Source organism: Oncorhynchus gorbuscha, linkage group LG02 (assembly GCF_021184085.1).
Source record: "Oncorhynchus gorbuscha isolate QuinsamMale2020 ecotype Even-year linkage group LG02, OgorEven_v1.0, whole genome shotgun sequence".
NCBI lineage: Eukaryota > Metazoa > Chordata > Actinopteri > Salmoniformes > Salmonidae > Oncorhynchus > Oncorhynchus gorbuscha.
In genome coordinates, this window is record NC_060174.1 from 62,683,588 (window position 1) to 62,710,387 (window position 26,800).

Genomic DNA, 26,800 nt, shown 5'->3' on the forward strand with positions numbered 1-26,800 from the left:
ACGTGTCTGCCAACCCATGTCAAAGTCCTAATGCACAGCCCAACCCTATTGTTAAATATGACAGGTATGAGAGACTGGGATTCTGAAACGGTTTGTTAAAACATAGATTTTGTTGTTATGTAGAATTCAGGTTGTTAAATGGAATTGTACTACCATCCAATTGGCTATGATCTCCGGCAACGGTATTTGGAGCTGATAGTTGTTTGTGGGGGGGGGGGTTGGTACTGCTGATGCGACAGTGAGGGGTCTTAATGATGGATGCCGAGGTCGCCTTAAACCTGCCCTTAGCTCAGGCCTGGGCAATTCCAGTCTCGGTGGGACTGATTTGGTGTCACACTTTCGCCCCCATCCCTAGCAAACATACCTGATTTTTAAACTAATTGCATTTTTAACTGAGGATCATGATTAGTTGATTATTGGAGTCAGGTGTGTTAGCTGGGACTGGGGCAAAAACTGTGACACCAATCAGGCCCCCGAGGACTGGCGTTGCCCAGGCCTGCTTAGCTCATGGTGTCTGCACCCCATGTTTCATTTCATTTTGGGGGATACTTACTGTGTATGGAAGCCATCAAACCTCTCAGTAACCTGAAGGCATTGGATTCAGGTAGAACGGTTGCCGAATATGCAAATAAAATGGTATGAATGAATCGGACACTGACTGTTCTTTCCTGTTTCCGCAGCAAGCTGAGTTGAAGCAGGATTTAGAGGTCGATGCTCCAGAGGAGAAGCCGGTCCTCTCTTCCTGTAGACCTCACTCAAGAGCTGGCACTGCCAACCCGAGGCTAGATACCGCGCTGTCCCCTGTCCCCAAGAACTTCACCATCACACCATCCCCTGTCCCTACCATCACACCGTCCCCTCTCCCCAGCACCGTAACAGTGTCTCCGGTCCCCGTCATTGTCACACCGTCTCCTGTCCCCCGCAGCAATGCCATCCGAGACGCTCTAGAGAAGAGCGCTGCCAAAGCTCGCGCTTCAGAGAAGACCATCACGCCCTCTCCCGTCCTTAGCTCTGTCAAAACGTCCCCTGTCCCCAGTGTCTCACCGTCCCCTGTCCCAAGCTCCACTCCGTCTCCTGTCCCTAGCATCTCTTCACCGTCCCCTTTCCACAGGACCATCGCTCCATCCCCTGTGGCTAGCAGCACGGCCATAAGAGACGCTCTAGAGAAGAGCACCACCAAACCACACGGTCCGGAGAAGACGACCGTTGTCCCGCTGTCCGTCACAACCAGACTCCACCCCGAGGAGCCGGCTGAGCCCCACCCCCAGGAGACACCCAGCAGCCGAGGTAAGAGAGTAGAGCAGCTTGAGAGATTGGGTCCCCTCCATAGAGATGTATAGAGATCTCTGCTTGGAAATGACCTGTTGTAGCATGGACATTGCCATTAAGGGATTCTACCATTTTAAAGTAGTCAAATGGGTGGGGATTTCTATGGGTGGAGAGCATTTTCTTCTTCAAATTGGGTTATACGGTTTGTAAATGGCTTTAAGCTATATTATAGTGGACACAATAAATGAATGACACACAATATTTTGGTTCAGGACTCCAGCAGTGCAGGTGGCGGTAAAATCACCAATATTAGCTTTATACATTTTTCAAACACAGAAGAAGAAGAAGATTTTATACAGCACCAATGGCACAAATACAACATTCCAACACTAGGGTGCTAGGGTCAAAGTTGAATGTATTGAGATGGTTGTGAATGGTGGGAGTAACAGATTCGGGCCTGGAAGCATGTAGACATCAGGACACAATTTTATTGAACACTTTTGGTAATGAAGTTGGACCCCCCCCCCCTCCAAAAAAAAAAGACAGCACCCACGTGGCAGGGAAGAGAATTGCCTATGTGTATGTGACGAAGATGACCTGACATCGAATCCCTTTTACCTGGTGTGTGGTGTTCGTAATGGTCAGTTACACCATGGTTGTGCAGTAGGCCCCTATATTGTTGGTTAGACTTTCCTAGTGCAGTTAGCGATGGGGATTTATTTGCCCAGCGTCCTAGCCAAATGCTGCCTCAGCCCACTGGAATCTGTATGAACTGGCGGGGGGGGGGGGGGAGCAGTGTCATGGTCCCACACCACCTCTGCCTCTCTATTGGCTACTCGCTCTCGGGGGGGATCTCTTACTATGTGTGTTTGTCTAACCTTTTCCCTCTTAACGAACATTACTTTTATCAGTGTATGATGATGGATGTCTCTTGTATCTCTGAGCCTCACATATAGTGAGTTATTGGCTTTGCCCTTGTACTTGATTGCTTTATGGCAGCGTCTCTGTGTCTTGTTGCAATTTTATTTTTTTATTTTTTTTGGTCTCCCCTATTCCGTAGAATTCCTCAGTATCTTAGCTTGTCTAGCTTTCCCTGACTGTGTAATACTAGGAGTGAGTTTACTATCAGTCTAATTAGCAATGTTTGGACAGCGTTCCGCTGGGTGATCAGGATAGGCTGTTGGTTTTTGATCAGCGGCCCACATCCCAGCTCGACAGACAAGTGACCCAGTTCACAAACCAGACACAGACTGAGCGGGAGCTAGACCAGCACCACTCAGTGGACCACTGATCACACTGCAGCCAGTCCTCAGAGTCAGCCGGAAACAAAACTGTCTGCCGTCTACAGTCTCCCCCTGCTGGATGTGTGCTGACATTACAATGAGGTGAAGAACTGTGTTTCTTTGTCCTGGCTGTGGAACCTGTAATTCAACCAGAACATATTCATGGGTTGCATGTTTCCTCACAATATTGAGACATTTCAAGTGAAGATGGCGAAGTCGTATGTCATTTGAATGGGTTACTTATTTTCAGATGTTTAAAAAAAAATCTATACGTATTTTTTGTATACATGTCCTATCTATCTATCTCTGTGTGTGTGTGGTTCAAATCACATTTTATTGGTCACATGGGATAGCAGATGTTATTGGGAGTGTAACGAAATGCAGTATCCAGTTTACACATCTGAGATATGTAAACATTATTAAAGTGACTAGTGTTCCATTTATTAAAGTGGCCAATGACATCAAGTCTGTAGGTAGGCAGCCGCCTCTCTGTGCTAGTGATGGCTGTGTAGCAATCTGATGGCCTTGAGATAGAAGCGGTTTTTCAGTCTCTCGGTCCCAGCTTTGATGCACCTTGTTGTATTGACCTCGCCATCTGGATGACAGCGGGGTGAACAGGCAGTGGCTCGGGTGGTTATTGTCCTTGATGATCTTTATGGCCTTCCTGTGACATTGAGTGTTGTAGGTGTCCTGGAGGGCAAGTAGTTTGCCCACGGTGATGCGTTGTGCAGAACCCACACCACCCTTCGGAGAGGACGGTGCAGTTGCCGTACCAGACAGTGATACAGCCCAACAGCATGCTCTCAATTGCGCACCTGTAAAAGTTAGTGAGGGTTTTCAGTGACGAGCCACATTTTTGGTTGAAGAGGCACTGTTGTGCCTTTCTCACCACACTGTCTGTGCGCGTGGACCACTTCAGTTTGATATATACACTGAGGAACTTAACTTTCCACCTTCTCCACTGGGTCCCGTCGATGTGGATAGGGGGGGGGGTGCGCTCGATCATCTCTTTTTGTTTTGCTGACATTGGGTGAGAGGTTATTTTGCTGACACCACACTCCCGAGGGCCCTCACCTATTCCCCGTAGGCTCTCGTCGTTGTTGGTAATCAAGCCTACCACTGTAGTGTCATCTGCAAACTTGATGATTGAGTTTGGAGGGCGTGCATGGCCACGCAATCGTGGGTGAACAGGAAGTACAGGAGAGGGCTGAGAACACACCCATGTGGGGCGGGTCTCAAGCTTAATGATGAGTTTGGAGGGTACAATGGTGTTGAATGCTGAAATTATAGGGCAGTGTGATGGTGATTGCGTCGTCTGTGCACCTATTGGGGCTGTAAGCAAATTGTAGTGGGTCTAGGGTGTCAGGTAGGGTGGAGGTGATATTATCCTTGACTCGTCTCTCAAAGCACTTCGTGATGACAGAAGTGAGTGCTACAGGGTGATAGTAATTTCGTTCAGTTACCTTTGCTTTCTTGGGAACAGGAACAATGGTGGCCATCTTGAAGCATGTGGGGACAGCAGACTGGGAAAGGGATTGATTATGTCCGACACAGCTAGGGATGCCATCTGGGCCGGCAGCCTTGCGAGAGTTAGCACGTTTAAATGTTTTACTCACGCCGGCCACGGAGAAGGAGAACCCACAGTCTTTGGTAGCGGACCGTGTTGGTGGCTCTGTATTGTCCTCAAAGAGTGCGAAGAAGTTGTTTAATTTGTCTGGGAGCAAGATGTCAATATCCATGACTGGGCTGGTTTTCTTTGTCTGTAGATCCTGCCACATACGTCTCATGTTTGAGCCGCTGAATTGTGACTACTTGGTCTCTATACTGACATTTTGCTTGTTTGATTGCCTAGCGGACGAAATAACTACACTGTTTGTGTTCGGCCATGTTTCCAGTCGCCTTGCCGTGATTAAATGCGATGGTACATGCTTTCAGTTTTGCTTGAATGCTGCCATCAATCCATGGTTTCTGGTTAGGGAAGGTTTTAATAGTCACAGTTGGTACAACATCTCCTATACACTTCCTTATAAACTTGCTCACCGAGTCAGCGTATACGTCAATGTTATTGTCTGAAGCTATCTCAGACCACGTGATCGAAGCAATCTTGAAGCGTGGAATCCGATTGTTCAGCCCAGAGTTGGATAGACCTAAGAACGGACGCTTCCTGTTTTAGTTCCTGCCTATAGGAGGGGAGCAACAAAATGGAGTCATGGTCAGATTTGTCAAAAGGAGGGCGGGTGAGGGCCTTGTATGCATTCCGGAAGTTAGAGTAGCAATGGTCAAGCATGTTACTCGCTCGTGTACTGCAATCGATATGCTGATAGAATTTAGCTCGCCATGTTCTCAGATTAGCTTTGTTACAATCCCCAGCTACAATAAATGCAGCCTCAGGATATATGGTTTCCAGTTTATGTAAAGTCCAGTGAAGGTCCTTGATGGCCCTCTTGGTATCCACTTGCGGGGGGATATACACGGGTGCGGCGATAAGCCAGGAGAGTTCTCTTGGGAGATAATACGGTCAGAATTTGATTGTGAGGAATTCTAGGTCAGGTGAACCAAAAGGATTTGAGTTCTTGTATGCTGTTACAATTACACAATGAGTCGTTAATCTTGAAACGTACACCCCTGCCCTTCTTCTTACCAAAGAGATGTTTGTTCCTGTCAGTGCGATGTACTGAATCCCGTTTGGCTGTACGGACTTCCGACGGGATGTGTCCAGCTAGCTATGTCTCTGTGAAACAGAGTATGCTACAATCCCGGATATCTCTTTGAAAAGCAAATCTTACCCTAATTTTGTTGACTAGGGACCGGACATTAGCGAGGTAATATACTCTGAAGCGGCAGGTGTTGTGCACGCATCCGAAGCCTCACTAGAAGACCGCTCCAGCACCCTCTCCTCCGATGGTGTTGTTTTGGGTCAGCCTCTGGAATCAGTTCAAATGCCCTGGGAGGTGCAGACAAAGGATCCGCTTTGGGAAAGTCGTATTCCTGGTCGTAGGGCTGGTTGTGCTGGTAAGTTGATGTCTCTCTGATATCCAATAGTTCTTCCCGGCTGTATGTAATAACACTTAAGGCTTTCCGGGCTAACAATGTAAGAAATAATACTTTAAAAAACAAAATACTGCACAATTTCCTCAGCACTAGAAGCGAAGCGCCGATAGAGATGGCAGCTATATTTTTAGTGTGTGTGGGGGTACCGTTCAAAAGTTTGGGGTCACTTAGAAATGACCTTGTTTTTGAAAGAAAAGCACATTTGTTGTCCAATAAAATAACATCAAATTAATCAGAAATACAGTGTAGACATTAATGTTGTAAATGACTGTTGTAGCTGGAAATGTCTGATATATTTTTTATATATATTGTTTTTTAAATGGAATATCTACATAGGCGTACGGAGGCCCATTATCAGCAACCATCATTCCTGTGTTCCAATGGCACGTTGTGTTAGCTAATCGAAGTCTATCATTTTAAAATGCTAATTGATCATTAGAAAACCCTTTTATGTTAGCACAGCTGAAAACTGTTGAGCTGATTTTTAAAGAATCAATAAAACTGGCCTTTAGACTAGTTGAGTATCTGGAGCATCAGCATTTGTGGGTTTGATTACAGGCTCAAAATGGATAGGAACAAAGAGCTTTCTTCTGAAACTCGTCAGTCTATTCTTGTTCTGAGAAATGAAGGCTATTCCATGCGAGAAATTGCCAAGAAACTGAAGATCTCGTACAACGCTATGTACTACTTCCTTGACAGAACAGCGCAAATTGGCTCTAACCAGAATAGAAAGAGGAGTGGGAGGCCCCGGTGCCTCCCACTCCGACTTTCTGATCAATTTGATGTTATTTTAATGGACACAATGTGCTTTTCTTTCAAAAACAAGGACATTTCTAAGTGACCCCAAACTTTTGAACAGTTGTGTGCGTGCGTGCGTGCGTGCGTGCGTGCGTGCGGGCGGGCGGACGGACAGACGTTTGGACACACCTACTCATTCAAGGGTTTTTATTGATTTTTACTCTTTTCTACATTGTAGAATAATAGTGAAGACATCGAAACTATGAAATAACTCGCATGGAATAATGTAGTAACCAAAAAAGTGTTAAGAGACCGCCATGCTTGAGTGTGTACGTGTTGTTCTTGTAGGTACCCATATTTTATGTATGGGAAAGTCTATCGGTGTTTACACACAGTTTGAGGGAGTTTGTTCATGTTTATTACTACCTCTGACGGGTTTTATTTAGGGGTTTAATGTGTGTGTGAGTATATAAGATATGAGTGTGTTAATGTGTATATATACATATGTCCATGATGTTAATGCATGTTGGTGTGTGTGTGTGTGTGCACCCCAAGGGTGGTGGGGTTGGGGTAGAGAATAGGTGATAGTGTGAGTATGTGTGCATGCGAGTGTATCAGTCTCCTGCAGCTGCTGGCTCGCTGAGTGTGTGTGTGTGTGTGTGTGTGCCTCGCTCTCTCCCTCAGCTTGCCTTTCCTCTCCTCACCTTCAGAGAGAAGGACACACATTCCAGCGCTGCCTCCCGACTCTGGCCCGGGGCGACGCTCGGCCGGAGCTGATAAGTGACAGGGCCCCCAGCCTCCACACAGCGCCGTGCCGGCCCCTCCTCCTCCCCCTCCCAACCCTGACCCTCCCGCGGCCTGGCTCACTGCACAGACGTGCCGCTCCGGAATTCTGCCCTCTGCCCCACTTCTGCCCCCCCTCCCTCCCCCCTCTGTGCCAGAGAGGAGGGGGTAATTTAAAGAGCTAGACTTGCTTTTATTTTGGTGCTGGTGGGTGGGTGACACTCTCCCCCACTGCATGTATGGACTGGGACTGGGGCTGGGACTGGGACTGGGACTGGGACTGGGGCTGGGACTGGGACTGGGGCTGGGACTGGGACTGGGACGAGGTGTGAAGAGCGGGAGCCACCTCAAAGGTCCGCCTGAAGACACAGACAGACAGACACTGTATCATATTAACCAGTGACTTGGAGCAGAAGGAAATTCCTGTAACTGTGATCAGGTGTTGCCAAGGTTTCCTACAAACGGCTGCACAGTTAGGTAACCCGCGGAGCCGACTGCTTTTTTCTCCCCCGCTCCATTTGTGTTGACAGAGCTGCGAGTCTATCGGCTTGATGTTTGGCTTTTTGGTTTCTGGTGGAACGTTCTGCGTGGGTTTGGGCCGTTCTTTGCTAAGACAGGTTAGGTTGGCGTCTAGTTTCTAGAGGTATCATCTTCCTCAGAGGGATAAAAAAATATATACATTTAAGAAAAAGCATAATTCTTCTTACTATTCCCTCACCGTATGTGTAATGGTTAGGAATACGTTGCACGCTAGAGTTCTCAAACGCATGCACGTGCAGGCACACACATACTCCTTGTGTTTAGCATTCCTATCAGAACCAACAACGAAACCCAAGCACCAAAAAGCCTCCGACCACGCGTGCCTGTGTGACTCTGTGCCTGTGTGACTCTGTGCCTGTGTGACTCTGTGCCTGTGTGACTCTGTGCCTGTGTGACTCTGTGCCTGTGTGACTCTGTGCCTGTGTGACTCTGCGCTTGTGTGTATGCGTGCCTGCATGCATGTCCAACCTCGATCGCTGGAGCCTATCCAGGGTTTCCGTGGTGACCACACAACACAGCGAGACAATCAGAGGCAGGCCCACGCAGTGCGGCGAGCGGACATTAACACAGGAACCGCGGGTCAGGGGGCAGAGGAAGGGAGGGGGAAGAGGAAGGTGATGGGAGGGGGACAGAGGTAGGGAGGGGAAAAAGGGAGAAGATGGTGGAGGCAGAGCTACAGGGAAAGGGGGAAAGGGGGGGAGAAAAAAGAAAAAAAAAAGTAAAACCTTTAAAGATAGTTTGGGCCTGTCTCCTTTCATGCCTCACCGCTATCAAGTGTTTGCTTTAAAGCTTCTTTGGCCATAGAACTGACTGCCTCTCCTGGGCTGCACACACACACACACCCTCTACACTAAACACAGGACCTCCGTGTCTGAATCGAATGTGATGCGGTTAGTCAGAGATGGGTGCATGCGTGACTGAGTCGGTGAGCAGGAGGGTGTGTGTGTGTGTGTGTGTGTGTGTGTGTGTGTGTGTGTGTGTGTGTGTGTGTGTGTGTGTGTGTGTGTGTGTGTGTGTGTGTGTGTGTGTGTGAGTATAGTTGGTATCAGAAGTGTTCACACCCCTTGGATTATTTTTCTCTCACATTTTGCTGCGTTACAAAGTGGGATTGAGATGGATTTCATTGACATTTTTATCACTGATCTACACAAAATAATCAATAATGGGACGAATTATACACGTTTTCCAAATGTATAAAAAATGAAATAAGTTAAATATAGTCATTGCATACAGTAAGTATTCACCCCGTTTTTTGTTTGGGCTCAATCAGTTCAGGAGTTACATTTGACTTATCAAATCACATAAGTTACATGAACTCACTCTGTGAAATAATAGGGGTTGACATAATTTATTTGACCACCTCTTCCTCCGTCCCCCATACATACAACACATGTAAGGTCCCTCAGTCAAGTATTGAAGTTTAAGCACGGATTTAACTAGAAGGACCAGGGTGCTTTTTAAAAGCCTCATAAAAGAAGGGTCTGTTATTGGTAGCAATACCAAATCATATTTTGAATATATCTTTTAGCATGGTTAATAACGATGCTTTGGATGATGTACAGTTGTGGTTTTGAGAATGACACAAATATTGATTTCCACAAAGTTTGCTGCTTCAGTGTCTTTAGATATTTTTGTCAGATGTTACTATGGAATACTGAAGTATAATTACAAGCATTTCATAAGTGTCTACGGCTTTTATTGACAATTGCATGAAGTTGATGCAAAGAGTCAATATTTGCAGTGTTGACCCTTCTTTTTCAAGACCATTGCCATCTGCCCTGGCATGCTGTCAATTAACTTCTGGGCCACATCCTGACTGATGGCAGCTCATTCTTGCATAATCAATGCTTGGAGTTTGTCAGAATTTGTGGGGGTTTTGTTTGTCCACCTGCCTCTTGAGGATTTGACCACAAGTTCTCAATTGGATTAAGGTCTGGGGAGTTTCCTGGCCATGGACCCAAAATATCAATGTTTTGTTCCCCGAGCCACTTAGTTATCACTTTTGCCTTATGGAAAGGCGCTCCATCATGCTGGAAAAGGCATTGTTCGTCACCAAACTGTTCCTGGATGGTTGGGAGATGTTGCTCTCAGAGGATGTGTTGGTACCATTCTTTATTCATGGCTGTGTTCTTAGGCAAAATTGTGAGTGAGCCCACTCCCTTGAATGAGAAACAACCCCACACATGAATGGCCTCAGGATGCTTTACTGTTGGCATGACACAGGACGGATGGTAGCTCTCCCATTGTCTTCTCCAGACAAACTTTTTGGAAAGGGGATTCATCAGAGAAAATGACTTTACCCCAGTCCTCCTCATCAGTCCAATCCCTGTCTGTACCTTTAGCAGAATATCAGTCTGTCCCTGATGTTTTTCCTGGAAAGAAGTGGCTTCTTTGCTGCCCTTCTTGACACCAGGCCATCCTCCAAAAGTCTTCACCTCACTGTGCGTGCAGATGCCCTCACCTGCCTGCTGCCATTTCTGAGCAAGCTCTGTACTGGTGGTGCCCCGTTCCCGCAGCTGAATCAACTTTAGGAGACGGTTCTGTCGCTTGCTGGACTTTCTTGGGCGCCCTGAAGCCTTCTTCACAACAGTTAAACCACTCTCCTTGAAGTTCTTGATGATCTGATAAATGGTTGATTTAGGTGCAATCTTACTGGCAGCAATATCCTTGCCTGTGAAGCCCTTTTTGTGCAAAGCAATGATGACGGCATGTTTCTCCTTGCAGGTAACCATGGTTGACAGAGGAAGAACAATGATTCCAAGCACCACCCTCCTCCTTTTTGATGCTTCCAGTCTGTTATTCGAACTCCATCAGCATGACCGAGTGATCTCCAGCCTTGTCCTCGTCAACACTCACACCTGTGTTAACGAGAGAATCACTGATATGATGTCGGCTGGTCCTTTTGTGGCAGGGCTGAAATGCAGTGGAAATGTTTTTGGGGGGGGATTCAGTTAATTTGCATGGCAAAGAGGGACTTTGCAATTCATCTGATCACTCTTCATAACATTCTGGAGTACATGCAAATTCCCATCATACAAACTGAGGAAGCAGACTTAGTGAAAATTAATATTTGTGTCATTTTCAACTTTCTGCCACGACTGTGTTAAACCACCCAGACACAACAAAGATAAAGGTGTCCTTCTGAACTGAGCTGCGGGACAGGAAGGAAACCGCTCAAGGATGTCACCATGAGGCCATTAGAGATTTTTAAAACAGCTACAGAGTTCAATGGCTGTAATGAGAGAACTGAAGATGCATCAACATTGTAGTGGCCCACAATAATGACCTAAATGACAGAGTGAAAAGAATAATAATAAATATACAGAAAATAATAATGAAAAACATGCGTCCTGTATGTGAAAAGGCACTAAAGTAATTCAGTAAAAAAGAAAGACAATAGAATACACTTTTTTTCCTAAGTGCAAAGCCTTATGTTTGGGGCAAGTCCAACAACAACACATGACTGAATGAATGCCTCCTTATTTTCAAGCATGGTGGTGGCTGCATCATGTTATAAGTATGCTTGACAGCGGCAAAGACGGGAGTATTTCAGGACAAAAAAGAAACTGGTTGGAGCTAAGCACGGGCATAATCCTAGCGGAAAACCTGGTTCAGTCTGCTTTCCATCAGACACTGGGAGATTAATTCACCTTTCAGCAGGACAATGGCCAATTTGCTTACCATTTAAGATGGTGAAAGTTCCTGAGTGGCCAAGTGACCGTTTTTGACTTAATTGTCCTTGAAAATCTGTGGCAGGACTTGAAAATTGCTGTCTCGCCATGATCCTCAATACCTTGAAAGAACTTGGCGTGCAAAGCTCTTAAACTAACCCAAGAAGACTCACAGCTGGAATCGCTGCCAAAGGTGTTTCCGACATGTATTGACTCGGGGTACTTATCTAATCAAACTATATTAGTGTTTAATTTATCATGAATCAAAAAAAATCCTAAGGAATTCTTCCACTTTCTTATTACAGAGTATTTTGTGTAGGTCGTTGAGAGAAAATGACCATTAAATCAATTTTAATCCCACTTTAAGATGATAAAAAGTTCAGATCCAAGGTTATGTATGTGTGTGTGTGTGTGTGTGTGTGTGTGTGTGCTCACACATCTGTGTCCCCCCCCCCGGGGACTGCGCTTAAAAATACTCGGCTCCTCAAGCCTTCTGGTGTCTGAACAGCGTCTGTCTGCTCTCCGTCTCCGTCCCCATGGCCCTTCTCCGCTCCCGTCCCTCAATTATACCCCCTCCCAAACGTCGTGCCTCTCTGTCTCACACACACACCAACTACACCCAGCTGTGTCCCTGCTCCTCTTCATATGAAGATGACCTCCAGTCTGGCCTACTACAGCCCAGGACGGAAGAGTCCGGGAGGGTAGAGGAAGAAGGCTAGGGCGAGCAGGAGAAGGGGGGGGGGACGCAGAAATAGGAGAGGAGATCAGGGAGAATGTTCCGTGATGCCGGTAGGCTCACAGACCTCTTTAAAAAAAATGTTTTATTAGCATTCTCAGTTACGGGGAAGCGCGACAACCGACCAAGACATCGTAACCAATGTGAGCTTCAGCTCCGTTCGCTGATGCAAGGCACCTCTAACCATTCATCTAATGTCTGCCTCTTGTCTCTCTCCCAGATATCCGCGTGATGGCAGCCTATCGCAGGGCAATGTCTGAGGATGTGGTGTCAGAGGGGGGCGGAGACACCTGTTCACGGAGTGGTCGGGTGGCTCAGCTGATGAAGAACTTCTCCGTGAAGAGCCCCACGCCCCCTGCACAGATCCCTCATCCCCGCGGGAGCAAACCCCCCATCCCCACCAAACCCAACCACCTGCACCTGGTTGCCAGCCCCTCACTCAGGTAATCCACAAGGGCACCCGCTGTCCCCCACCACACCCCACCCAGGCCCCACTGAACACTGCTGGGCACCCAGCCCGGGTGTCTCAGCAACTGGGGACAAGGACGCAAGGAGGCAGGCCCCAAGGCTCTCAGGAACACAGCCAAACCTTTTGATTCCATTGCTCTTACTCCAAAAGCAAAGCAATGAGAATAGAGCTTTTGCCATTTTTACCTGTGCCATGTTTTAATCGTTAATTTTACTTAGTATTTTAAATTGTCCAGTACTGTAAATTCTCTCTGTGGGGAAAGGTGAACCAAAAGCGTTGATTGTAGAACAGCGTCTTCCTTTTGTTTCCTGCTTTTGCCTCTTTAATATTCAATGTATTATTGACCGTATCACACCATGTATTCTGCACCTGTCGATATACTTTTTAAAATTGTATTTTAAAAATCTTGTCATGTACAAATACCACTTTTTATTGTTACATTTGGTGCCCAGTACAGTCACAAAGCTTTGTGCAATGTTATCAGGGTCATAAACCTGTTCTTGAGATTGCAACAAATCACGACAAATGTCAACTTAAAATGACGCAGTACATTTGCTTTCGTGGTTGAGAGCTGTTCCGTGTGCTGACAAATGACAGAGCCACATTGATCATACCCGCCTGTCATGACCAAGGAGATGGGTAAGAGTACAGTATGGCTGGACGGGTGAAGCCGGATGAGTGAGGGGCGGGGCTTCCTCCTTGGTCTACGGCGCTCCTCACCGGGAGTAGCACCGTCGGCTTGTATACTGTCACATCTCCCCTGACTGCCACCTAGCCCGAACAAGCACCTTGCGCTATCTACCTGAGATTGACCAATGACGGTGCCAAACGCCTCTGCTCTGTGTCCCAGTGGACCGAACACTGGCAAGCCACACAGTCGGTGCCAAACGCCTCTGCTCTGTGTCCCAGTGGACCGAACACTGGCAAGCCACACAGTCGGTGCCAAACGCCTCTGCTCTGTGTCCCAGTGGACCGAACACTGGCAAGCCACACAGTCGGTGCCAAACGCCTCTGCTCTGTGTCCCAGTGGACCGAACACTGGCAAGCCACACAGTCGGTGCCAAACGCCTCTGCTCTGTGTCCCAGTGGACCGAACACTGGCAAGCCACACAGTCTGTGCCAAATAATACTTGTTAGCTGTGGTTAACCCTTCTGTTATTTTTTTCTCAATCTCATTTTTGATTGGTTGCACTTTGTTTTTTTGTTTTTTAAAAACTTTTTTACTATGTTAATTCGGAGACCGAGAGTGATGATCTCTGTGTCTGTGTGTATCGATTGTGTGTTGCCCCACACAAGGTGTGTGTTGAACTATGTGTGTGATGTCAGGCCTGTGTGGCGCAACCACAGTGGAACAATAAAATCGTTTGACCCCTCCAAGCGCTAGTGATGTGAATTTTCCAAGAGGCAAGGCGGTGTGTGTGTGTGTGCCTTCTGCATGATTCTCTCTTTATCCACTTTATATACAGGATTTATTTTGCGGCACAGAAATGTACACCCGGTAAACTTTGGTTCCTTTTGGATTCCATGAGTGAAATTCAGAGTGAAAGTGGGGAGGGGGGACTCCCTATAGGCTTCCCCTCCCAGATCCCTATTTGGGTAGTTAATATAAAACATCAATTCCCTCATTTAACCTCTCTTGGCTGCCCCCTGCTTGCCAGTCAAAGCAAAGCATTATACCTCTGGGGAGATGCAGTGCCAGCCCGCGTGGAAAAGAGGGAGTGTGTGCGAGAGAGAGAGAGTTATTTCACTTTTTTTTTGTTTATCCATTTCACTTGCTTTGGCAATGTAAACATATGATTCCCATACCAATAACGCCCATTGAATTGAGTGAGTGAAGCCGTTCTGGTCCCTAATACACAGTCTGACAGGCTATGGATACATTTCAGATGACACGACAGAAGCCATTTAGCACCCTGTTGATCATAACTTTCAAGTCAGTTTCCCGAAACCACAAACGATCCTATTTATTTAACATTGTATTCAACAAAGTCACATGAGTAAAAAAGAAAAAATTGACCACACTTTTACAGGAAACGTAAAAACAAACAAGGGCGTGTAACCTCGGGGTAGTAAACAGGCCCTCTTCTGATCCACATGTGTTTGATTAGAGTCATAGACAGAGTGGAGGTAGTTCTATTGTTTGGGAGGACGAGGAGGAGCGGTGGTGATTTTGACGAGGTGGCAGCAGGAGGGCCCTGTGATGTCACGGAGGGTTTTATCGTTTTATTTAAGTCAACACATCAGCATTGTGGAGGATTTTCACACATCCCACCACACACGCACAGACACACGCTCGCACACCAAAACACACTCGCACTGAAACGCACTCTCAACCCACACGAGCACTCGTACTGACACACAGCTGTGCGTGCAGACACACACACACACAGAGAGCGAAACACAGTGATACACGAGACTGTGAGACAGCGCCTCGCTAGAGCTCTCTCCCTGTGAGCCCAACAATGGCTACGACTGTTCTCTGACGCACAGAGACATCGCTGAGCAGTTTCCAGGCGAGTGCTGGAGGCCCTTGGTAACCCCCCACACACACACACACACACACACACACAAACTACTCCCCCTCCAAAGAGCCTGGCCACCGGCACCATTGGGGCCCTCTGATGAGACATAAAAAGGGGCCGTTGTTGTTGCGGAGCAGGGAGATGGACGCCTCTGTTTTTCTCCTTCTCTCTGCCTCTATCTCCCGACGCCCACGGAAGGGGAAGTAAGGAAATAAAGCCAAGCAGAGCCGAGGAAGAAAAGCACTGCGTTATGAGGCGTTCCACTGGCCCCCCACCACTTCTCTCTCCCTCCACCATCCCCAGCCCCCCAGCCTGGAGGAGTGGAGCAGAGAGGGAGGAGAGAAAGGGGGGGCCAAGGCCATGTGATACGGAGAGCATGCGGGCACGGCTTCACCCCCAGGCAGAGCGAGCGGGGGCCTGCTGTGTCTCTCCTGCATGATTAATCTGGCTGAGGGGCAGGAGGACTGCCACAGCCCTGCCTGTGTGGTTAACTCCCTGCTCACCACGTCCTCACCATGTCCTCACATGCTCACGCTAGCACACACTCCGAGATGTACACCTAAACACACAAACACACTGGCTTGCACACACCTCTGTGGAGGACTGTAAAATACGGTCGATGGGAGACAGTGGATTCACCTGCATAGAGAGCTCAGATTCAGCCGTCTCCGAGGTCCTACCATACTGTAGCTGTACTTTGCTTTAGCCAGCCTCCCAAAGTCACGAACAGAGCAATATACTGTACATCCACTGTTCTTTCTACCTACGGACAGTTCCAGGCATGGCTACAGACATGAATAAAGAAGCTTTGAATTTTTTTATTTTTAAAGCCAACCTGTGGGAATGTCCACCGGACATGCGACGGTTTCATGACAAGATGAGGGACCATGTGATTAGCCCCCAGGTCTGTGACCGTCGTCTCATGTGACCATCTCCTTTGTGTTTTTATTTTATTTTATTTTTTAAAGTATTTTTTATAAACGTCTACTTCACCCGAGGCAGACGGATAGATTTGTCATACTCCTCCTTGTCTCAGACAAGGGCCACCAGCTATGTCGTGGTCAAATCACAGACCACCATGACGGATACTCGGCACCTTCGGCGTCGCCGCGTTACTCAGATATTCGCACCAACTTGACGTGACACATAGACGCAATACAAAAATTAACGTATCCTTACAAACGGTGTCTTATATTTGGCCACTGGTCCGTTCTGGCGCTTTCCGGGCCTTATGGTTAGGTGTTTTCAGGTTGGTGTAGAGGCCTAGCACAGCACGAGGCCAGTGACCAGGCAGCCATGCAGCCAGGCAGGCATAGGGTTAACCTCCTGCAGTACGCTCCGCATTGACTGGAAAGGAATGAAGTGTCAAGCGTGTTCTCACCGCAGCGAGACGGTCGAAACCCTGCCCCCCCCCCCCTCCAGCCGTCCCTCCACCCTCCTCCTCCTCACCCCCCGCCCGCCTGCCCCCAGCAACCTCCCACAGCCGTGACCAAATTATTTTCTAGCCTCCCGAGATTCGCCTCGCCAGACAAAAATCTGCAGCGCAGCCCTGATTCAGTGCACAAACACGCAACCTCCCCTCGTCTCTCAACGCCTCTCTGCTGCCACTTTGAAGAAAATAGGCCTCTTTTTTTTTTTTTTACAGGGCCTCTTCTAGGATGGCTCTGTCTGTTTACACTCGACAGATTTAAATGCTCCCAAAAACAGCACCCACAAAATAACTCTGCCTCGTCTCTCGCAAGGTCCACTCTTTCTCCCCTCTCTCTCACTCCATGTTTTTGTGGCTGTTTTAGGGTACCATGATTTTAGAATGCCGTGTCCAAAAAGTTATTAATGACACAGTTAGTGCCTCGATCTAAAAAGTGCCAGAGTGTAAAGGGCGAATGAGAGTACGAGAGCGAGAAAGGGAAACCAAGACAGAGTGAGGATGGACACCCGGTGATTGAGGGGAGAAGAGAGCAGGGGGGGGGGGGGGGGTATACAGAGAGAGGTGGAGAAAGAAAATAAGCCTCTCCAGTGAGTAGGACACACAGCCCTGCCAAACTGCTTTAAAAAAAAAAAAGCCCTCTGTTTTATTTATAGTGCGGTGTATCCATGGCAACCGGAGAGGTCAGGCAAGCTGGGTCTGTGCTTCACCCTGCTCTGGGGATTAGGATTTCACAGAGGTTCTCAGATGTGCGGAAGGTGGGCAAGAGCGGCTCGCTGCTCGCCGACGCAGGCAGCCCCGCTGCCTAGTGGGAAAGCTGGGCCCTCCGAGGGAAGAGAGGGGGAACAGCCAAGAGCCCGGGGAATTCTCTGGGAATAGCGATTTGGTTGTGTGTGTGTGTGTGTGTGTGTGTGTGTGAGGGGGTAGACTCATTCGCATGGAGAGAGGTGTGGAGCCAGATTTAATGAGCTAGGCCCTGTTCCACAGGGCTCGCTGGAGTTTTATGTATTGGGCTTTGTTTTTCACTCTCATTTTCACCCAAATACAAGGACAACAAAAGGTCACACAAGGTCAGAGAAAGCCTTGTATCCGTCAAACTCGCCTTATGAATTATTTACACACACCTTCATTTACCCCTGGAAAGATCTCAGTCTTGGCTCTCTAGACAAAACAGATACACATACAGCAGCAGCTAAAAGGAGATGAAACAGTTCTGAAACAGGGTGGGAAAGTATTCGAACTCATTGTGACCCAATATAAGATTGAACAGTGAAAGACCAAACTGATAGAGTGAAATTGTGATTCTCAGCAGAGTCATCTTGGGAGGGTCATTATCCACCCTGAGAGACCAACTGTGTTGGAGAGATGGTGCACTATCGTCACTGCACGTCCAACTAGAAGAAGGAGAGCCCTGTGAGGCAGGGAGGGACATTTTTGTGGCCTTGTTATTTTCATCCCGAGGACTGCGTGAGAGCGCCCTTCCAAATCCTGGCGTGGGAGCCAGTTGGAGGAGACCAGCGTGAGGGAGAGGGGAAGAGAGAGACACGCAGAGGGAGGGTGGAGAGAGGGGAGTGTGGCGGGGGTTGATTTGCCCTCCAAGAACTGCACCATGTGAGTATTAGTGTACAGACCAACAGATTCCTCTCTGGGGCATGGGACGCAGTCAGCGTTGCTAGGAGACAGGCATTGGGGCTAGTGATGCCGTGCGTGGAGGTTGATGGTCTAATATGGAACTGGGATGTCTGGGACTGGGATGTTTGGGACTGGGATGCCTGTCACATTGACTCACTCTGCCACTAAACCCTGTCGAGGAGTTAATGTGACAGGAAAACAAGCAGCACAAGAGATGGGTGGCATCCCAATGTTGGAGTGTGTAATGTCTCGCCCAATCTCTAGGGGTCACCATCAACACCTGTGTCACATGGCTGGTTCAGCCAACATGGCCTCCGTGAGCTGTGACCACTCCAATAACTGTGGTTGCCAGGAAACCGTAGATGTTGCAATCACATGATGGCTGTTGTTGCCTGGGAGGGGGGTCGGTATGGCATTCTGGGAGAAGGCCACAGTTCACGGGGAAGGAGGGGGGTTAGAGAAGGGGGGGTGTCCATGTTTCTAGGAAATGTGCTCTGCCAGTGATGGCTGCGTGTTAGGTTGTTAGAGTGAGTGAGAGCGAGTGAAGCTAGCCAATCAAGTTCATTGAGCATGCCGGTCCAGAGCATGGAGATCAGGTCAGGGTTGTGCTCATTTTAATCCTCACCGACACTAGCTCAGATGACTGAGATTGAGGGGAAGACAGAGGGAAGTGAAGTATGTGAGGAACTCTGTAAGACCAAGGTCTGTGCAGCTCTGGCCTTTCCGCAGACGAGGGAGGGAGCAGGTCGCGCCAGTGCAGACCATTCCAGCCTCTTTATGGAAGGGGACACAGCAGGAACACATTAAACTGTGCCCTGGGAACAAAGACCACACGTAGCCCACTCACACACACACCACACACCACACACACCACACACCACACACCACACACACACACACACACCACACACACACACAGTCCATTAGCCATTCAGAATTCACACTGAGTAACACTGATACATACACAAACTCAGAGATTCTCTTAAATTAGTCTTTCAGTTTACACATATGATAATGAGAAGTAACTGTCAAATTTCAGTTACCCAATTTAGAAAAGATAGGTTGTGATAATCCCAGGTAGAAAAATTGTAATACGTTATTACCCAGCAGCTCTGAGTTGTTTCTGGTGTTTGCTGTAGGATGGAAAGTTAGGCAATTATCAACTGTTTTGTTATGATGACCAATCTGGCAATTTGGAAATGTTAGGTGTCTGGAGGTATTGAGTGTGTTTGATAATGCAGAGTTATCTGTCTGGGAGTGTTGGGGTGTCTGTCTGGTAGTGTTGGGGTGTCTGTCTGGTAGTGTTGGGGTGTCTGTCTGGTAGTGTTGGGGTGTCTGTCTGGGAGTGTTGGGGTGTCTGTCTGGGAGTGTTGGGGTGTCTGTCTGGGAGTGTTGGGGTGTCTGTCTGGTAGTGTTGGGGTGTCTGTCTGGTAGTGTTGGGGTGTCTGTCTGGTAGTGTTGGGGTGTCTGTCTGGGCGTGTTGGGGTGTCTGTCTGGGCGTGTTGGGGTGTCTGTCTGGGCGTGTTGGGGTGTCTGCCTGGGCGTGTTGGGGTGTCTGCCTGGGCGTGTTGGGGTGTCTGTCTGGGCGTGTTGGGGTGTCTGTCTGGGCGTGTTGGGGTGTCTGTCTGGGCGTGTTGGGGTGTCTGTCTGGGCGTGTTGGGGTGTCTGTCTGGGCGTGTTGGGGTGTCTGTCTGGGCGTGTTGGGGTGTCTGTCTGGGCGTGTTGGGGTGTCTGTCTGGGCGTGTTGGGTGTCTGTCTGGGCGTGTTGGGGTGTCTGTCTGGGAGTGTTGGGGTGTCTGTCTGGGAGTGTTGGGTGTCTTGAGTGTTCAGTTATTTGTCTTTTGGGTTATTGATCTAGTAATGTTGGGGTATATGTTAGGTTTGGGGTATATATTGGTTGGTGGGGTATCAGTCTAATATAGTATTGAGTTGTGTGTGGTATGGTATTGAGTTGTGTGTCTGGTATAGTGTTGAGTTGTGTGTCTGGTATAGTATTGAGTTGTGTGTCTGGTATAGTGTTGAGTTGTGTGTCTGGTATAGTGTTGAGTCGTGTGTCTGGTATAGTGTTGAGTCGTTTGTCTGGTATAGTATTGAGTTGTGTGTCTGGTATAGTGTTGAGTCGTGTGTCTGGTATAGTGTTGAGTCGTGTGTCTGGTATAGTGTTGAGTGGTGTGTCTGGTATAGTATTGAGTGGTGTGTCTGGTATAGTGTTGAGTGGTGTGTCTGGTATAGTGTTGAGTGGTGTGTCTGGTATAGTGTTGAGTGGTGTGTCTGGTATAGTGTTGAGTCGTGTGTCTGGTATAGTGTTGAGTCGTGTGTCTGGTATAGTGTTGAGTCGTGTGTCTGGTATAGTGTTGAGTCGTGTGTCTGGTATAGTGTTGAGTCGTGTGTCTGGTATAGTGTTGAGTCGTGTGTCTGGTATAGTGTTGAGTCGTGTGTCTGGTATAGTGTTGAGTCGTGTGTCTGGTATAGTGCAGTGGCGGTCGGTGCCGTTTACGATTTGGGAGGACGATTTTTGTTTTTCATGAGCATGGCCTTATTTATTTTTCACGGTCATTCATATCCCATTCACCCAGTTCAATGTAACATCGATAGGTTTAGGCTACTACATGATACTCTAATTTTCCCTGTAACCATCATGAGGTTGCTAAAGTCTAGCCTATGAATGAAAGTTTACAACGTCGGTGCACACAGGTCGAGAGAATCATTTGAGGTGACAGACAGTAACACACATTCAATACCGCCTTGCACACTTGTTTCCTTAATCTAGGTTATCTGTGGTGTAATCATTTGTCCAAAAGTTGCAAACGATAGTTTCTATTAGACAAATGCAGGTATGTTTATCCCAGTTTCATTCCGTTTGCTTCTATTTACGAAACGTTTTTCAACCGAATCGGCGGTATGAATACACCCCTGGTCACGCGTAAACAAAGTTAACTTTCATAGCAGCCACGTGGTATTCCTTCTCGCCTCTATAAGTTCTCCCCCTCTCACCTTTTCTTCTCGTTTGTGGAGTTCAGTGCACATCACATCAGCTGTATGTGACCAGGCAAAAGAACCTTTCCAAGGCAACATAGCATCCCTCTGTTTGATCAGGGTGTTTGAGTAGGCTAAACTAGCTAACAGCATTCGCTAATTAAGTGAAACTGAAAGTGATTTTTTTTCTTGAAAGCTCTCTCTCTCTCTCTCTATATATATATATATATATATATATATAGATACATACAGTGGTTTCGGGAAGTATTCAGACCCCTTGACTTTTTCCATATATTGTTACGTTACAGCCTTATTCTAAAATGGATTCAGTTGTTTTTCCCCCCTCTCATCAATCTACACACACTACCCTATAATGACAAAACATAAACATCGCTGCACAGCTATTTTCAGGACTCTCCAGATCGGGTTCAAGTCAGGGCTCTGCTGGGCCCCTCAAGGACGTTCAGAGACTTGTCCCAAAGCCACTCCTGCGTGGTCTTGGCTCTGTGCTTAGAGTCGTTGTCCTGTTAGAAGGTGAACCTGAGCGCTCTGGAGCAGGTTTTCATCAAGGATCTCTCTGTACTTTGCTCCATTTAGCTTTCCCTTGATCCTGACGAGTCTCCCAGTCCCTGCCGCTGAAAAACATTCCCACAGCATGATGATGCTGCCACCACCATGCTTCACCGAAGAGATGGTGCCAGGTTTCCTCCAGACTTGACGCTTGGCATTCAGGCCAAAGAGTTCATTCTTGGTTTCATCAGACCAGAGAATCTTGTTTCTCATTATCTGTGAGTCCTTTAGGTGCCTTTTGGCAAACTCCAAGCGGTCTGTCATGTGCCTTTTACTGAGTGGCTTCCGTCTGGCCACAACTACTCACCACATTTTATGCACTGCAGTGCTAGCTAGCTGTAGCTTCTGCTTTCAGTACTATATTAATTCTCTGATCCTTTGATTAGGTGGGCAACATGTCAGTTCATGCTGCAAGAGCTCTGATAGGTTGGAGGACGTCCTCCAGAAGCTGTCATAATTACTGTGTAAGTCTATGGAAGGGAGTGAGAACCATGAGCCTCCTATGTTTTGTTTTGAAGTCAATGTACTCAGAGGATGACAGAACCTAACTGTCCTCCTGGTACACCATGGTGCTACCCTACAGAGTGCTGTTGAGGCTACTGTAGACCATCATTCAAAAACAGTGTGTTTAAATAAATTATTTGTCACATTAATATATTTAGTATAGTTTTATCTTAAAATGAAAACTTTAAAATATATATATATATATATTATATTTTTTTATATATATATTTTTATATTTAAAAAAAAAAATCAAATTCACTGGGGAGTATGAAGTTCTTAAACATTTAAATTGTAAAATATTTAACATTTTATATTTTATAAAATTTACTGAGGAGGATGGTCTACCCCGTCCTCTGAGGAGCCTCCACTGGTATAGTGTTAATCTGTGTCCAGTCTAAGAAGCCGGAGCAGATAGGAGGTTTGGGGCTCCGGTTATCAGGAGTGACAGACACAAACGCCTCAGTGTGTTCCTCGGTAATTGGATCTGCACCATCCTGGTGCCCCCAAGACCCTAACCCTCCTGCTCTTGCTCCTCCTCCTCCTGCTCCTCCTCCTGCTCTTCCTCCCACTCCTGCTCCTCCTTCTCCTGCTCTTTTTCCTCCTGCTCCTTCTCCTGCTCTTTTTCCTCCTGCTCCTTCTCCTGCTCCTCCTGCTCTTTCTCCTCCTCCTTCTCTTTCTCCTCCTCCTCCTCCTCCTCCTGCTCCTCCTGCTCCTCCTCCTGCTCCTCCTCCTTCTCCTGCTCCTCCTCCTGCTCCTCCTCCTGCTCCTCCTCCTCCTCCTTCTCCTCCTGCTCCTTCTTCTGCTCCTGCTCCTCGTCCTCCTTTTCCTCCTCCTTCCCTACACACAGCGCCTTCACCCTACCACACCACACCAATCCCACAGACATTAGATTTGATTGTTTTTGCATTATGCGTTCCGTATTCCCACCCTCTAGCTAATGCAATGCATCAGAGTTGTCCTTAATTATTTTCATCCACATCATCATGACAAGTTGGACATTTATCATTGTTGGCTTTACGAGTTCTTCATTAGGTTACACTTTACCAGAGTCTCTTTAGTTCAGAAAGTATATTCATAGTTAGGTCCTCATTATTCTACTAATCCTTACCCAGAATGCAACAAACTGGCTCAATTGCCAACCTAGTGACACCCAGAAGTACTCGTTAGATTTTGAATGCTTAGCAGGACAGGAAAATGGTCTAATTCCCACACTTATCGAGAGAACATCCCAGGTCATCCCTACTGCCTCTGATCTGGCGGACTCACTGAACACATGCTTCGTTTATAAATTATGTCCGAGAGTTGGAGCGTGCCCCTGGCTAACTTGAAAATGTGGCCGTCTGCTTAGCCTAATATAAGGAATTTGAAAGGATTTGTGCTTTTACTTATGATACTTAAGTACATTTGAGCAATTACATTTACTTTTGATACTTAAGTATATTTAAAACCAAATACTTTTAGACTTTTACTTCAGTCGTTTTTTACTGGGTGACATTCACTTTTACTTGAGTCATTTCTATTAAGGTATCTTTACTTTTACTCAAGTATGTCAATTGGGTAGGATTTCCACCACTGACACTAACCACAACTTTCAACCAATATCCTTATCATCTCCCACAGTGGTGTGTTACAGTAAAACAGGGACTAATGCATACTGGACCAATGCTGCCTCCAGGATACAGTATGTCTGTCTAATGCACCCCAAATGCAGCACCAGAGCAATTTGGGCATAATTTGGGTAAGTCACAGAAGAGAGGTGTCTGTTGTTACGTAATAAAGGTGTCTTATCTTATTACAGTTAAACTCCTACTGTTACTCTGTTCTGATACATATTCTGATACATGAACATACTGTTCAGCATACAATCTATGGGGATCAGACATTTTACTTGGATGTTTCTCTAATTTGGTTTGGACAAGTGTGGTAATTCCGATTTTGGAAAACATATCTTGTGTGCGGCTACAAACGATTACAAATGAAAGTCAAATGATTTTGTATTGGTCTTCATTTTACTGTGTGACACTGTATGGCCACACGTCCAGCTGCTTCACTTGTAAACTCGAGGCAGAGAGATTAGTCCTCTCAAAATGGCTGACATTTTCCGTGAGAGCGTGGCTGGAGAACGCAGTGTCCCATTTCTCTGCCGCAGCTTGAGTCCTGCTCCTCTCAGTTTTCTCTCTCTACATCTCTCTCTCTTGTTCATATTGTCCAACGAATCTGTTTGACGTCGCTTTTTTTTTTTTTATTTTTTTGCGTTTCTCTTTTCCCCACCCAACACAATGAGCAGAGCTCACACCAGAGTCCAAAAGTCCAGAAGAAGCGCAGGGTGAGGGGGCGCCAGGCAGGCAGCTCTGCTCTGTGGGTCCAGAGAGACAGGCTCCAGCCAGCACTGTGAGAGAGAGGCTGAACTTGGTTCTGCTCCGGTTCTGGTGCTGGCTCACCGGCAGGCCCCCGCGGCTCGGGCCCCGCTCCAGGACGGGCGGCAGCAGAGCGGACAAAGGAGCTCAGTCTCTACAGGGGGTGTTGGGAGGGCGGGGGTGGGGGGGGTCTTATCCTCTCGGCTCAAACACACGCCACCAGCTGCTGCCCCCTTCCTGTGCTTTCATTAAAACAGACTCCCTCCTGCTCCACTGCGTAATCCAGACGGTTTACAGAATGTGGATGAGGTAAATATCTCACTTTCTCTCTGTGTCCCCCATCTATTTCCTCATTCTTCTCTCCCGCTATAAATCTCACTTTGTACCTGGGTCTATCACTGGTTCTCCTCCCTCACTCTGTTTCAATGTTTCTCTCCTCCTCCAGTCCACTCCCCCAAATTCCTCTCCTTCTCTCTCTCAGTGCAGGGGCCAGAGCAGAGAGAGGTGGGAGTAGCCAGCTGTACATGCTTCTTCCTCTGCATCATTACCGTACAATGAAATATCTGTGTGTGTGTGTGTTTTGCTGTGGCTGCGCTGCGGTGGTGAGAACGGCAGCCCGTTCTGTTCCATTGTGTGTGTCCATGGATCCTGTCAGAGCCTCAGTGTTTCCAGTGCTCAGCCCAAAGCCAAGCTGAAGCCAGGCACTGGCAGAGGGAGCGCCTGCAATGTAGGGCGCCCGGCAAGCTGGACGCAGGCAGAATATCAACGCTGCCTGCATGGCAGCCACTCCTCCTCCCAGCAGCCCACCTGCCGACTTGTGCGCTCCAAGAGGAGGGGGGAGGATAGGGTGGGGGACAGGCTGAAGGAAATTGGCAGGTAGTTTCCAGACCCACTTCCCCGCGTCGCGCCCAATTAATCAGAGCTGCATCTATGCTGGATGGACCCCTACCTCCAGGAGGGGGAGAGAGAGAGAGAGAGAGAGAGAGAGAGAGAGAGAGAGAGAGAGAGAGAGAGAGAGAGAGAGAGAGAGAGAGAGAGAGAGAGAGAGAGAGAGAGAGAGAGAGAGAGAGAGAGAGAGAGAGAGAGAGAGAGAGAGAGAGAGAGAGAGAGAGAGAGAGAGAGAGAGAGAGAGAGAGAGAGAGAGAGAGAGAGAGAGAGAGAGAGAGAGAGAGAGAGAGAGAGAGAGAGAGAGAGAGAGAGAGAGAGAGGCAAGGATGAGGGTTGTCAGTGCTGGGTTGATTCCAGACTCACAGTCAGAACTACAATCATGTGCGCCCTTCTCTGGCCCGCTGCTCTCGTCCTCTTCCAGAGTGCCCTCTGTGTTCCAGGATGGATCAGCCTGGCTCTCTTTCTCTCTCTGCTGGGCCTCTCTCTCCAGGATCAGTTTTCAGCAGCACCTGCGTAGCTGAGCGCCTCTATGTTTATTCCCCGTAGCTCCTAGCACACCTGGACTCAGGCTACCCCACCACCTTTGATCTCTCCTCTCTGCTTTTACTTCCCTCCTGTTGTCCCCTGAGTGGCTGGATGTTGCTTCTCCTGTTTCACCAAGTTCTCGTTCTTCATTTTCATTTTCCTGACCAATAACGTGTCACCTGTGGGTGTATTTGAGTTGATGGTTGGGGCGGGGGGGGGCAGTACATTCAAATGTGTGTGTTGCAGGTGTGTTTCGGGCGTGTGTGTGTGGCATCCATGTGTGTGTGGATCTGGCATGCATTTGTGTTTGAGCACAGTATGTGTATGTGAGCAGTGTGTGTGGCACACAGTGCTGCGTGGAGGCCGGTTGAGGCACGGCGTGGTGCGGTGCAGAGCGAAGAGGGGAGACAGCTGCCCTGACAGATGCCGGGAGGCAGAACCCCACTGGGGAGCAGGGGGAGGGAGCTGGCACTCTCTCACCCCAACGGAAACACCACAGGCTGCAGAGGAAGTGGGCAGGGGGACAAACCAGGGGACCCAGAGAGAGAGAGCATGTATGTTGAGGAGATCTGCTTGTGTGCTTGTTTATTTGAAAGAGTAAATCCATATCACTGGTATATTAATTATGAACTCCATTATTAATGGTAAAGCTAGTATGTGACATAATTACTCATATCTTTTGCAGAAGTAGAAAGCATAGTAGCAGTGGTACTAATACAGTATTCATGGCAGTAGTGGGAGAGGTAGAGGTTGTGGTATAGGTAATGGTAGAGGTACTGGTAGAAATATAAGTAGTGGTAGAGGTTGTGGTAGAGGTAATGGTAGAGCTACTGGTAGAAATATAAGTAGTCATAGAGTTA

At 47.7% G+C, this 26,800-nt stretch overlaps 1 protein-coding gene across 4 annotated transcripts in view; it reads left to right on the forward strand.

Annotated features, from left to right (window-relative positions):
• The window catches only part of LOC124006334 (mucin-2-like), a 28,551-nt gene extending 14,634 nt beyond the window's left edge, over window positions 1-13,917 (forward strand). For all 4 annotated transcript variants that reach the window (XM_046316300.1, XM_046316307.1, XM_046316323.1 and 1 more), the window contains 2 exons: window positions 681-1,287; window positions 12,292-13,917. In XM_046316300.1, the coding sequence (XP_046172256.1) occupies window positions 681-1,287; window positions 12,292-12,518 (834 nt within the window). In that variant the 3' untranslated portion in view covers window positions 12,519-13,917. The remainder of the gene's footprint in view (window positions 1-680; window positions 1,288-12,291) is intronic.
• The last annotated feature ends 12,883 nt before the right edge of the window (window positions 13,918-26,800 follow it).